General features: G+C 39.7%; 1 protein-coding gene across 1 annotated transcript in view; it reads left to right on the top strand.

Moving 5' to 3' along the window:
• The window catches only part of HSPA4 (heat shock protein family A (Hsp70) member 4), a 53,167-nt gene that overhangs the window by 29,789 nt on the left and 9,307 nt on the right, over positions 1 to 14,071 (top strand). Inside the window, exons 8-13 of the mRNA XM_032156431.2 lie at positions 6,001 to 6,077; positions 7,620 to 7,771; positions 8,270 to 8,376; positions 8,777 to 8,910; positions 10,406 to 10,587; positions 11,908 to 11,997. Of these exons, the coding sequence (XP_032012322.1) occupies positions 6,001 to 6,077; positions 7,620 to 7,771; positions 8,270 to 8,376; positions 8,777 to 8,910; positions 10,406 to 10,587; positions 11,908 to 11,997 (742 nt within the window). The remainder of the gene's footprint in view (positions 1 to 6,000; positions 6,078 to 7,619; positions 7,772 to 8,269; positions 8,377 to 8,776; positions 8,911 to 10,405; positions 10,588 to 11,907; positions 11,998 to 14,071) is intronic.

The following is a 14,071-nucleotide window of genomic DNA, read 5'->3' as shown; positions in this document are numbered from 1 at the left end:
TCTCATACTTCTAATTCTGTTCTAGGTCTTTCTAATGCTGATTTGTTCTTTCATTTCCTGTATCATTTTTATTGAGATATAATTCACGTACCATAAAACCTTACTATTTTAAAGTGCACAATTCCAAGGTTGTGCATCTGTGACCACTATTTAATTCTAGAATGTTTTTGTCACCCCAAAAAGAAACCTTATACCCATTAGCATTTACTCTTCATACCCTAGGCAATTACCAATATGTTTTCTGTCTCTGTAGATTTGCCTGTTCTTTTTTTTGAGACAGAGTCTCAGTAGGTCACCCAGGCTGGAGTGTAGTGGTATGATCTTGGCTTGCTTCAACCTCCACCTCCCGAGTTTAAGTGATTCTCATGTCTCAGCCTCCTGAGTAGCTGGAATTACAGGTGTGGGCCACCATGCCCAGCTAATTTTTGTATTTTTAGTAGAGATGGGGTTTCGCCATGTTGGCCAGGCTGGTCTTGAACTCCTGACCTTGAGTCATCCACCCGCCTCTGCCTCTCAAAGTGCAGGGATTATAAGTGTGAGTCCCTCTTTTGTTTTTGTGAAATATTTTAAAAATGTGGCTTAACTTTCTGAGATGTTTTCCCTCCCTCTTCTTTTGTGTTTACTGTGTTGTCCTGCTTAGTTTGGATTTTTTAATCAGTAGTTTTTCTTCAGTGAGTTCTTTTTTCTTTGAAGATAACTTTAGGTTGGGCCCAGTTTGCTGTGGTCCTTGAATACCTTATTTTAGGGCCTTTTATACTTGTTTTGGAGCATGCCAACCCCTGCTGATTTCAGCTGCTGTTTTCAATTTGGCCCTCTGAGTTAGGTTATTCTGGAGTTTTCAGGTCAATTATATGCCCTTTTGTTTACTTCTGTTTATTTTACACAGAGCTGATACTAAGCAGGAATTGTAGCTGTGGATGGTTTGTCTCTGCCTATATGTATTTTGAGGTTTGTGGGCATATTTCATTACCTAGTTTTGTTGTAGGATTGTATAAGCCCAGGAGATGCAGGCTGCTGTGAACCACGATCGTGCCACTGCACTCCAGCCTGGGCGACAGAGGGAAAGCCTCTCAAAAACAAAACCAAAAAAATCCGCATCAGATTATCACATTATTCAGCAGTTGTATTTCTAGATACATATTCAAGAGAAATGGAAACACATGTCCACAGAAAAACACATATGTGAATGTTCATTGCACTACTCATAATAGACAAAAAGTGGAAACAACCCAAATGTTCATCAGCTGATGAAGTGGATAAATAAAACATGCTATGTCTATACAATGGGATATTTTTGGTACTTGAAAAAAATGTAATACAGATACATACTAAAACATGGGTGAACCTTCGAAAGTTCATGCTGCTGAAAGAAGTCACAAAAGGCCACATTTTATATGATTCTATTTATATGAAATGCCCAGAATTGGCAAATCTGTAGAGACAGAAAGTAGATTCAGTGGTTGCCTAGGGCTGTGGGAATTGAGGAAAGTAACGGTTAAGGGTGATGAAAATGTTCTTTTTTAGACTGAAAATGTTTTAAAATTGATTGTTGCGATGCTTGCACAACTCTATATATGAAGTCACTGAATTGTATACTTTAAAAATATTTTTGTACCAAAACCTCATGCCCAAAAGTCAATAATTACATACTTTATTTTTATTTTTTTAATTTTTTAAATTTCTTTTTGAAACAAGTTCTCACTTTGTCATGCAGTCTGGAGTGCAGTGGTACGATCTCAGCTCACTGCAGCCTCACTCTCTCAGGTTCTAGAGATCCTCCCACCTCAGACCCCCAAGTAGATGGGAGTATAGGTGTTCACCGACACTGTCGCCTGGCTAATTTTTGTATTTTTTGTTGAGACAGGATTTTGCCATATTGCTCAGGCTGGTCTCAGATTCCTGAGCTCGGCCACCCTCCTCAGCCTCCCAAAGTGCTAGGATTACAGGTGTGAGCCACCTCACCCGGACAGGAATTATATACTTTCAATGGGTGAATTCTGTGGCATGTAAATTATATTGCAATAAAACTTTTTAAAAAGAAACTATCAAAAAACCTCTACTGTCCAGGCGTGGTGGCTCACGCCTGTAATCCCAGCATTTTGGGAGGCTGAGGTGGGTGGATCACCTGAGGTCAGGAGTTTGAGACCAGCCTGGCCAATATGGGGAAACCCCATCTCTACTAAAAATACAAAAATCAGCCAGGTGTGGTGGTGGGTGCCTGTAATCCCAACTACTTGGGAGGCTGAGGCAGGAGAATTGCTTGGACCCAGGAGGCGGAGGCTGTAGTGAGCCAAGATAGTGCCACTGCACTCCAGCCTGGATGACGGAGCAAGACTCTGTCTCAAAAAAAAAATACAAAAAAAAAAATTAACCCGGGCTTGGCGTGCACCTGTAGTCCCAGCTACTCAGGAGGCTGAGGTGGGAGAATTGCTTGAACCTGGGAGGCAGAGGTAGCAGTGAGCTGAGATCGTGCCACTGCACTCCAGCCTGGGTGACAGAATGAGACTCCATCTCAAAAAAACAAATAAAACAAACAAACAAAAAAAAACTCTACCACTGTAGCTATCTTCTTAACAATCTTTTCCCTTGCTTTTCACAATTTTGATTTCAGATAGTTTCAGACATGAACAAAGTTGGAAGAATTTTACAGTGAATGTCCTTATCCCACCACTTAGGTTCTACTGATAACATTTACTGTACTTGTTTTATTACATATTTGTTCATATATCCTATAAAGCCATCAATTTTTAATTTATTATTATTTTTTTTTTGAGATGGAGTTTTGCTCTTGTTGCCCAGGCTGGAGTGCAATGGCGTGATTTTGGCTCACTGTAACCTCCGCCTCCTGAGTTCAAGCAATTCTCCTGCCTCAGCTTCCCAAGTAGCTGGGGTTACAGGCATGCAGCACCATACCCAGCTAATTTTGTATTTTTTGTAGACATGGCATTTCTCCGTGTTGGTCAGGCTAGTCTCCAACTCCCAGCCTCAGGTGATCCGCCCGCCTCAGCCTCCCAAAGTGCTAGGATTACAGGTGTGAGCCACTGCGTGGCCTGGCCTCAATTTTGTTTTTAGCATATCTCAAAGTAAATTGCATCTGTATACTTCTTACAGAAACTTAAATTGCGGACATCTGTAAATGTAGACTTCTCCCCAAATACTAAGGTTTGCATATTAACCAGAATTCATTGTTTTTTGGATATATTTTTATATGACACACTCAGGTTTTAAGTGCTCATTTGCTGAGCTTCAGCATACATATATATCTTTGTAACTAATGCCTTTATTATGAAATAGACCATTATGTTGGAATGTTTCCTCAGGCTTCCATAACCACTGATGTGCTTTTTGTATTTTTCAGTCCATAGATTAAATTTGCCAATTCTGTAACTTCTTGTAAGTGGAATCATGTAGTGTGTAGTTTTTTGTGTGAGGCATTTTTTAGTCAGCATAAAATTGAGATTCATTTGTTTGTTTCATGTGCCATTTGTTGTTCTTCTGTATTGCTAACTACTGTGCCATTGTAGGTTTGTTATTGATGGACAGTGACTCTTCAGCTTTTTTTTCTATTAGAAGTAAAACATTTTAAACTTCTAACATGTAAGATCTCTGGTTGCTACACATCTCACCAGTATTGATGTTAGGAGTCCTTAAGTTTTGCATGCTCTGGTGGGTGCATTCTATACTTTACTATTCTTTTTTTTTTTTTTTTCTTTTTTTTGAGACAGAGTTTCACACTTTTTGTCCAGGCTGGAGTGCAATGTCCTGATCTCAGCTCACTGCAACTTCTGCCTTCCAGGTTCAAGCGATTCTCCTGCCTCAGCCTCCCAAATAGCTGGGATTACAGGCATGCACCACCACGTCTGGCTAATTTTGTATTTTTGGTAGAGACGGGGTTTCTCCATGTTGGTCAGGCTGGTCTCAAACTCCCGACTTGAGGTGATCCACCTGCCTTGGCCTCCCAAAGTGCTGAGTTTACAGGCGTGAGCCACTGCACCCAGCCTACTATTCTTTTTTATTGAGATGTAATTTAATAAAGTTACCCCCTTTTCCCTTTTTTTTTTGGAGAAAGGATACCTATTGCCCAGGCTGGAGTGCAATGGGTTGATCATGGCTCACTGTAGCCTCGACCTCCCAGGCCCAGGTGATCCTCCTGCCTCAGCTTCCTGGGTAGCTAAGACTACAGGTGTGCACCACCATGCCTGGCTGATTTCTTGTATGTTTTGTAGAGATGAGGTTTTGCTGTGTTGTCCAGGCTGGTCTTGAACTCCTGGGCTCAAGCCGTAGCTTCATGATGTGTTGGGACTACAGGCGTGAGCCACTGCATCCAACTAGAAGTCACCCTTTTAACGTGTATACTCAGTGATTTAAAAAAAAAAAAAAAAAAATTTTTTTTTTTTTTTTTTTTTTTTTTAGTATTTTCGCAGAGTTCAGCAGCCATCATTACAACTAAATTTTAGAATGTTTTCATTACTTCTTAAACCCTAAATGAGTGAGTAATCAGGCTGTGAAAAGACAATGAGAAACCTTAAATGCATATTGCCAAGTGAAAGAAGCCAATTTGAAAAATCTGCATACTGTAGGATTCCAGCTATATGACATTTTGGAAAAGGCAAAACCATGCAGACGACCGGGTGCGATGGCTCATGCCTTTAATCTCAGCACTCTGGGAGGCCGAGGCGGGTGAATCACTTGAGGTCAGGAGTTCAAGACCAGCCTGACCAACATGGTGAAATCCCATCTCTACTAAAAAAAAAAAAAAAAATACAAAATTAGCCGAGCGTGGTGGTGCACACCTGTAATCCCAGCTACTCAGGAGGCTGAGGCAGGAGAATTGCTTGAACCCGGAAGGTGGAGGTTGCAATGAGCTGGGATTGTGCCACTCCACTCTAGCCTGGGCAACAAGATTGAAACTCCGTCTGAAAACCGTCCCCCCCCCCCCCCCCCCAAAAAAAACTATGCAGACAATAAAACAGTCAGTTACCTGGAGTTTGGAGCAGGGAGGGATGAATAGTTGGAGCATAGGGATGAATAGTTGGAGTACAGTGAAATTATTCTGTATGTTACTGAAGTGGTGAATACATTGTTAAAACTCATAAAACACTAATAGGAACTATCATTTGTCAGCATTGACTCATTAATTGTAACAAATATACCATACTAATGCAAGATGTTAATAGAGGAACTGGGCTGGGAGTGAGCAGGGGATGTATGGAGATTCTTTATGTTCATTTCTCTGTAGACCTAAAACATCAAAAATGTGTATTAATATAAAAGAAAGAGACATGGTTGTGCATGCCTGTAGACCCAGCTACTTGAGAGGCTAAGGTGGGAAAATCACCTGAGCCTGGGAGCTCACTGCTGAGATTGCAGTGAGAGTGAGCCAAGATCGTGCCACTGCACTCCATTGTGGGCAATAGAGTGAGACCCTGTCTCAAAAACAAACAAACAAAAAACAAACTCTGTACTCATTAGGTGTCCTTCCCATCTCTTCTTCCCTTTAGTCATTGGTAGCCACTCGTCTCCTTTCTCTGGATATACCTATTCTGAATATTTCACATAAATTTTTGTTCTTGTTTGAGTTCTTTAACCCAGCATAATGTTTTCATGTGTTGTAATATGTATTAGTTCCTCTTATTGTATTCATTTATTTGTATTGCTTTATACAGTTGATAGGCATCTGGGTTGTTTCGGCTGCTTGTGAACGTTGATATACCAGTTTTGTGTGTGAACATGTGTTTTCTGTTCTTTTGGCTATATACCTAGAATGGAATTGCTGAATCATATGCTAACTCTCTAACGTCTTGAGGAACTGCCAAACACTTTTCCCAAGTGGCTGCACCATTTTCATTTTCTATTACCTGGGAATGTATGAAGGATCCACTGTCTCCCACATTTTGCCAGCACTCGTTGTTACCTGTTTTTTATTATAGCCATCCATTCCACATAAAAGTGGCATGTGATTTAATGTACTGTGTTTTTTTGTTTGTTTGTTTTTTGTAGAGGCAAATTTCTGGAGATGTGCAATGATCTCTTAGCTAGAGTGGAGCCACCACTTCGTAGTGTTTTGGAACAAACCAGTAAGTATTTTTGTGATTGAATTTGTTTGCGTATCTCAGACTCTTTGGAAATTGTTATTTATTATCTTACTTTTGCAAGCGGTGATAGAAATTTTTATTGTATGAACTAGTTCAGTAGTATATATTAAACTTTTTTTCAATCTGTATCTTCCCCCTGCGCAAAGTAATCTTTTGAAATGTCTAGGGAAATCTAATAAAAGTTTCTCCAAGAAACTGGATTCAGACTGAAAGTTGGATATAAGCCTCACAATTATTTAATGGTGGTAAATATTGTCTTTTGCGATGCTGATATGGTAGTCTTACAAGCTTTTCTGTCAGTGAATTCTTCCCTAGCTGGATGAGAGCTACAGCAAAGGGGGAAGGTAGGATAACCACATATTTATTTAACAAGATGCTTTAATTTTGTCTCAGGCTAAAAGGTGACTGTTTGATTTAGGAATATATACTAATTTTCCTAAAATCTTTCTTTGACAAACCATTTACCTGGACTTCACTGTTGTGTTGATTGCTGTTTCAGAGTGTTGAGATATACTGTCAGCTTGGCACAGGCTTTCCTCTTTAATTAGTGATGATGGCAAATGGGCTTATTTCCACACTGGGAAAGCCCATTTCTTTAAATAGCCCTTCCCAAGAAGTTATCAATGGTTGTTAGATAAAATGTGACCAGGAAATCAGGTGATATTAAGAAGTATTTTATGAGCAACAGCAGATTCTTGATACACACCTTCTTTGTGATACGAAGAAACTGTACCTGTATTTTATTTTTTATTTTATTTTTATTTTTTGAGATGGGAGTCGTGCTCTGTCACCCAGGCTGGAGTGCAGTGGTTCAATCTCAGCTCACTGCAACCTCCGCCTCCTGGGTTAAAGCAGTGCTCCTGCCTTAGCCTCCTGAGTAGCTGGGATTACAGGCATGCGTCACTGCGTCTGGCTAATTTTTGTATTTTTAGTGGAGACGGGGTTTTACCATGTTGGTCAGGCTGGTTTTGAACTCCTGACCTCAGGTGATCCGCCCACTTCGGCCTCCTAAAGTACTGGGATTACAAGCATGAGCCACCATGCCTAGCCTCTACCCGTGTTTTAATGTGGACTATGTTTATGCCTTGGATTAGAACACTGGAGTAGCTGGATGTGATTCTTCTTTTTTTTCCTTTAATGTCGGGTCAGAGTAACTCAGTGCTTTGAGGCCCTTTTATTTTCCTGATGGCTAGTGTATTTGAATGTTTGGTCTGTTGATGTTTTAACACTTGTTTGTGTGAGATTGTGTAAGAAATTCAGGACCTGTACACTGCAGTACATTTGAGTATTCCTGGCCCTCACCTCCTAAATCCCGCTAGCTACCCTTCCCCCATTATTTTGAGAATTAAAACACCTACTTGTTTCCAGATGCCACATGCCTCTGTGAGTGTGAGCATGTGAATATGTGTTTGTGGAGGTGGGTGAGGGAGTGGAGGAGTTTCGTTATACATCTGAGTTATTTCATCATGGTAAGATGTTACTGCTCTTTCAATTAAAAAAATCTGTCTAATTCTTTAAAAATAGAGTTAAAGAAAGAAGATATTTATGCAGTGGAGATAGTTGGTGGTGCTACACGAATCCCAGCAGTAAAAGAGAAGATCAGCAAATTTTTTGGTAAAGAACTTAGTACAACATTAAATGCTGATGAAGCTGTCACTCGAGGCTGTGCACTGCAGGTGAATATTCTTTCCTTTGTAGGTAACCATTTATAAATCATTGTAACAAGATGGCAGTGGTTTATGTATCTAACAGCCTGGGGTTAGCTCAGGGTGATTTCAAGGTGTTGAGATTCCAAAACCTTTGTTTTAAAATAGAGGTGATGTTCCTAAAAGTAACTGTACTCTATAGCACATAAGATGAATTAATTGACTAGAAACATAGGTAACTCTGAGCCTGAAGTTTGACTAGAAGTCTGGCCTGTTACCTATGTCTATATGAAATAGTGTACATCAATTAAATAAGGGTTGGGGTTAATAGAAAAATAAGGAATAGCTAGATTATATAGGTAATTGACATGATAGAAGTTTGTAAAACTGTTCAGACACCATTAAATTACTAATATAAATATTTTAAAAAGACCATTGATTTTCTGAAGTAATTTGTAGGTTTAGTGATATTAGCAGTTTATAATGTCTATACTTGTTGAATGGAACTTTTGAAAATTATTATTCTAGTGCGCCATCTTATCGCCTGCTTTCAAAGTCAGAGAATTTTCTATCACTGATGTAGTACCATATCCAATATCTCTGAGATGGAATTCTCCAGCTGAAGAAGGGTCAAGGTATGATGTTTATTAATCATTTATATACCTAAAGTTAGTTGACTATTAGGTCTGAATAATATGTTACTCTTCATTTCAGTTACATAAATCTGTAACATTTTATCATAGTGCATGAAGGAAAGTGGTCATTTATTTTAGTCAGAATAAATTTGTGTCCTTAATTAGTTTCTCACACTTGATTCTGCTGAAATCATTGGTGCCTTTTATGTGCAGATTGACATATATTCCTTTTTTACTGACTTCATATATAAAGATTCTTGGGAACTCTTATAATCTGGAAATAATACCAGTTGAAAAGAGAGAGAAACTAACTCTATACAATAATTACAAACCTAGAACACATGGGTAAAAATGTTAGGAATATCCTGAATTTGTGTTTTTGTCTTTTTCCTCCATTCAGTGACTGTGAAGTCTTTTCCAAAAATCATGCTGCTCCTTTCTCTAAAGTCCTTACATTTTATAGAAAGGAACCTTTCACTCTTGAGGCCTACTACAGCTCTCCTCAGGATTTGCCCTATCCAGATCCTGCTATAGGTAAGTAAAGAGTTGGGAATTTAAAAAAAAAAAAAAAAAAAAAAGCACAGTGGCTCACAACTGTAATCCCAACACTTTGGAAGGCTAAGGTGGGAGAATCACTTGAGCCAAGGAGTTTGAGATCAGCCTGGGCAACATGGTGGTACCCTGTCAAAATTTAAAAACAAAACAAAAAAAAACTTATCTACTTGGAGAGTTGGCATAGTAGAAAGAACAAGTACGGTATTCTGAAATTTAGGGGCTTTAGATTGCAAAAGAAAACCTCTTCCAGTCTCGTTAGCAGGTTTAGAACCAGCCAAATGGCTACTATTTAATTGGATCTCCCGTTGTATCGGCAGTTTTTCTTGGTTAGCGCACATTGTAATTACAACTTATGTATAAGATGGTGCTGTATACTATAAGGAGTTAACGAAATTCAATTTGGACCCTAACATACAGTTATAAGATGTATGCAGAAAATCTCCAGGTGCGGTGGCTCACGCCTGTAATCCCAGCACTTTTGGAGGCCGAGGCGGGCAGATCACGAGGTCAGGAGATTGAGAGCATCCTGGCTAACACGGTGAAACCCCGTCTTTACTTAAAAAATACCAAAAAAAATTAGCCAGGCGTGGTGGCAGGCGCCTGTAGTCCCAGCTACTTGGGAGGCTGAGGCAGGAGACTGGCGTGAACCCGGTAGGCAGAGCTTGCAGTGAGCCGAGATCACGCCACTGCACTCCAGCCTGGGTGACAGAGCGAGACTCCGTCTCAAAAAAAAAAAAAAAAAAAAAAGATGTGTACAGAAAATCATTACGAGATGGTGATACAGTATCAAAACATCCTAGGTTTCAGAACCGTGTTATCTGGAGTAGTTATAGACTCTGGGAAAGTCTTATCTGGAAATAATACTAGTTGAGAAGAGATAGAAACTAGTTATACTATAAAGACCTAGAATATATGGGTAAAGAATTAGGAGTATCCTGAATGGCATTTAGAAGCTGTGGAAAGTTAACCTATTCTTTTTTCCCCATCTGTAAATCTGTAAAACCAGGAATAACATTGATGATTCATACTTTGCAGAGTTCTGGGAATGAAGAAAATGTAAATTAAAACCTTGTACAGTAACTGGATCTAGAAATGGCAATTTACTGATAAATGACAAGCAGAGTGGAATCATTTTTTTTTTCTGTTTTGTTTTTTCAGTAGAGAATGTGACAAATCTGTTTTAGGAATTAATCTGAAAGTAGCATATAAAGATAAATAGAAATAAGAAATTGGAAGAAAGGAAAGAATCGGGAGATATTTGAGTTCTTAATTGGGGCAGGATAAGAGACTGTGAAAGAAGAAAGAGAAATCTGATGATTTAGTAAGATTCTAAAAGGACCGATTTTGCTTATTTTAAGCATCATGTTACTGAGCTATCATTGAAAGTAGACATAATCTAGCAGTGTAGGCATATATTCATGCTTGAATTCATCCTCTTAGGTTATGTGTTCTTTTGTCTCTCGTATGTCCCTAGCTCAGTTTTCAGTTCAGAAAGTCACTCCTCAGTCTGATGGCTCCAGTTCAAAAGTGAAAGTCAAAGTTCGAGTAAATGTCCATGGCATTTTCAGTGTGTCCAGTGCGTCTTTAGTGGAGGTTCACAAGTCTGAGGAAAATGAGGAGCCAATGGAAACAGATCAGAATGCAAAGGAGGAAGAGGTAATCTAGACATTGTATACCATTTGTGATGGCCCAGAGGTGACTTGTCTAGAAATTATAGCAAGTAGACTTGGTGGCAAGGCAGGAGCATTGTGACAGAGCTGCTGAGTGAGAGTGGGTTTGTATGTTTGCCCTTCCCCCAATATAAGTGAACCAGTAGTAGATTTTTATGCAGAATTTGTATGGAAGTGGAACACAAGTTGATTTCTCCTTTCAGATCATACACTTCTCAACTTGAGTTATTCTTGATTCTGGTTATTGAAGAGTGCTCTGAGTCTCAGTTAATTATTTTCAAAAGTAGAAAAGATTGTACACTCATTTGTTGGAATTATGCACTGGGTCTTGTCTTCACTGTGCATCAGAATCAAAGCTTTATAAAACTGCAAATTACCTATTATTCCAGCACTTTGGGAGGCTGAGGCATGAAGATTGCCTGAGCCCGGAAGTTTGAGGGGCAGACTGGGCAATAAAGTGAGACCCTCATCTCTACAAAAAGTAAAACAAAAAACAAAAACTAGCCACGTGTGGTGGCACACACCTGTGGTCCCACCTACATGGGAGGTTGAGGCAGGAGGATTGCATGAGCCTAGGAGGTCAAGGCTGCAGTGAGTCCTGTTTGCGCCACTGCACTCCAGCCTATGTGTCAGAGTGTGACCCTGCCTCAAGGAAAACAAAACTACAAATGCTTGGGTTTCATCCCCACAGATTTTATTGGAGTTGATCTGGGCTGAGACCCAGGTAGCAGTAGTTTTAAAAGCCTCTCAGGTCATTCTAATATGTTGCAGGCATTGAGAAGCCACTGGTTCAGGCTCTCCACAAACCTTCTTTCATCATTATTTTTAGGCTTTGTAATTTTAACGTGTTCACCTCCCTGAGCACATGCAGTGGTCATACGTTTGAGGATGAAGAGAGGCTGACTTAGGAACTATTTGAAAAAGTTGGAACTTTTGAGAGAAAATACCTTTGAGGAAGCCTGGAGAAGCTTATGCTCTCTTCAGGTTGTATTTTGTAGATTGTATTAAATGATGCCACATTGTGAACTGTGAGTACTTAATGGTGTACAAAGCAGCTCCACGGTCATTCTTGTGTATGTAAGGGTAGGGCAGGGCAAATGTTATCCTCGTTGTACAAATGTATTAACTAACTTCCACAGTGGAAAACTTCTGTGTTCTAGGTAATGTGGCCTACCTGGAATTTTAGCATAGGCCTTCTGATTGCTGGTAATTCAGCAGGAATTACATAACCATGTGACTTTGTCAATGTGTAATGAAGGTTGTTTAGTCTTCCTAATTGCAGGATTTAATTTGGTCTGTTTTTCAGAAGATGCAAGTGGACCAGGAGGAACCACATGTTGAAGAGCAACAGCAGCAGACACCAGCAGAAAATAAGTCAGAGTCTGAAGAAATGGAGGTATGAGTTGTGTGGTGTTTTTTTTTTTTTTTTTTTTTTGAGACAGAGTTTCACTCTGTTGCCCAGGCTGGAGTGCAATGACATGATCTCGGCTTGCTGCATCCTCCACCTCCTGGGTTCAAGTGAGTCTCCTACCTCAGCATGCTGAGTAGCTGGGATTACAGACACCCACCACCATGGCAGGTATTTTTTTTTTTTTTTGTATTTTTTAGTAGAGATAGGGTTTCACTATGTTGGCTAGGCAGGTCTCGAACTTCTGACCTCAGGTGATCCACCTGCCTTGTCCTCCCAAAGTGCTGGTATTACAGGCGTGAGCCACCATGCCCAGCTGAGTTGTGTTTTAGAGTATGCACTGCAGTCTTTTTAAAGTACATGGTTTTGGTTGAGGGGCAGTGTCTTGAAAGATAGTTGTACTAGAAACTCTTAATTTATTTGAACAATTTTTTTAGCAAGATTTTGTAGTGATTTGTAATGTGCTATTTGCAAGATGGCCTTTAAACTCTCTCCTGGTTGATACATGGGAAGAAAACACTCAGGAATCCTAATTTTACTAGGCTAGTGATTTATTTATGCTAGTTTCTGAATGGCTTATACTAAGTCATTCTACCCATAATTTAATTCATTACTGATAAACCAATAATGAAACTGAAAAAATTTTCAAAATCATCGATGATCCATGCCTTTTACTTTTTAATTGTTTTATTTTTTTGAGATGGACTCTAGCTCTGTCACCCAGGCTGGAGTACAGTGGCATGATCTTGGCTCACTGCAGCCCCCGCCTTCCAGGTTCAGGCGATTCTTATGCTTCAGCCTCCTGGGTAGCTGGGACTACAGGCGTGCACCATCATGCCCGTGTAATTTTTGTATTTTTAGTAGAGACAGGGTTTCTCCATGTTGGCCAGGCTGGTCTCGAACTCCTGACCTCAAGTGATCCTCCCACTTCAGCACCCTGGGATTACAGGCATGAGCCACCGTGCCCGGCCAAAATAACAACTTTTAATAAAAAGGCATGGGGCCCGGTTTGGTGGCTCATGCTTGTAATCCCAGCACTTTGAGAGGCCGAGGCGGGTGGATCACTTGGAGTCAGGAGTGAGACCAGCCTGGCCAACATGGTGAAACCCCATCTCTACTAAAAATACAAAATTTATCCGAGTGGGGTGGTACACGCCAGTAGACCCAGCCACCCAGGAGGCTGAGGCACGAGAATTGCTTGAACCTGGGAGGTGGAGGTTATGTGAGCTGAGATTGTGCCACTGCACTCCAATCTGGGCGACAGAGCAAGACTCCATCTTAAAAAGTTATTTTAAATAATGGAATAATGGATTTAAATATACTTTGTGAATAATGTAAATAATGTATTTATTTCAAAAAGAGTAGTAACATTTTTGAATCCTTTACAACCTATTCTTTAGTTTTGAGTTGTCATGTTTAAATTTTTTTATCATTGAAAATATCTTTTATTTGTAAAATTACAATGTATAATCTCACCATCTTAGGAGTTTCCAATTTTCTAATTTAAAAGTGGCATTTAAAAAAGTTGGACAGAACCTTAAAGTGGCTTAAGTCTGTTATATATTTTCATGTCAATTAACAAAATTTAATTGCTTTCCTTTAGCTGTGCAAGTAATATTAAAAAAGAGAACGGACAGGAAATGGTGCTTACAGATTCTTTAGTTGGGTCAGGCCTTTTTCAAGATGGAAGACCCTTTATGTTGTTGGGTGGGATGGGGGCAGCAGTGGCAGAGACAAGGACTTGTTCTCCTATATGTTTGTGGAAGGTGGGTGAAGAGAAGGGGGAAGTGACAGCTGCTTCCCCAATGCCCTTGAGCTGTGGGGGCTCTAGAGGTATTAGTTTTCTAGGCTTCCTTGGGATGGCTCAGAAACTAAAGTGCCTTTTGCATCATATTGCTTCTAAAGGCAAGTGAAATAGAAATGATAGATAAATTTCAGCAGCCGACTTAAGTTAGTTTGATAGGAGGTGGGAAATGACATTAAGATTTTGCTTTATCATAGAACAAATTGAATTCTAGATGAATTCTGAAGTTGAGAGTTGAAAAAGCTTGAAGTGAATATT

This window comes from Hylobates moloch, unplaced genomic scaffold (assembly GCF_009828535.3).
Source record: "Hylobates moloch isolate HMO894 unplaced genomic scaffold, HMol_V3 SCAFFOLD_6, whole genome shotgun sequence".
Taxonomy (NCBI): domain Eukaryota; kingdom Metazoa; phylum Chordata; class Mammalia; order Primates; family Hylobatidae; genus Hylobates; species Hylobates moloch.
Note: the sequence above shows the minus strand (reverse complement) of the source record. Positions and strands in the feature narration are given on the sequence as shown.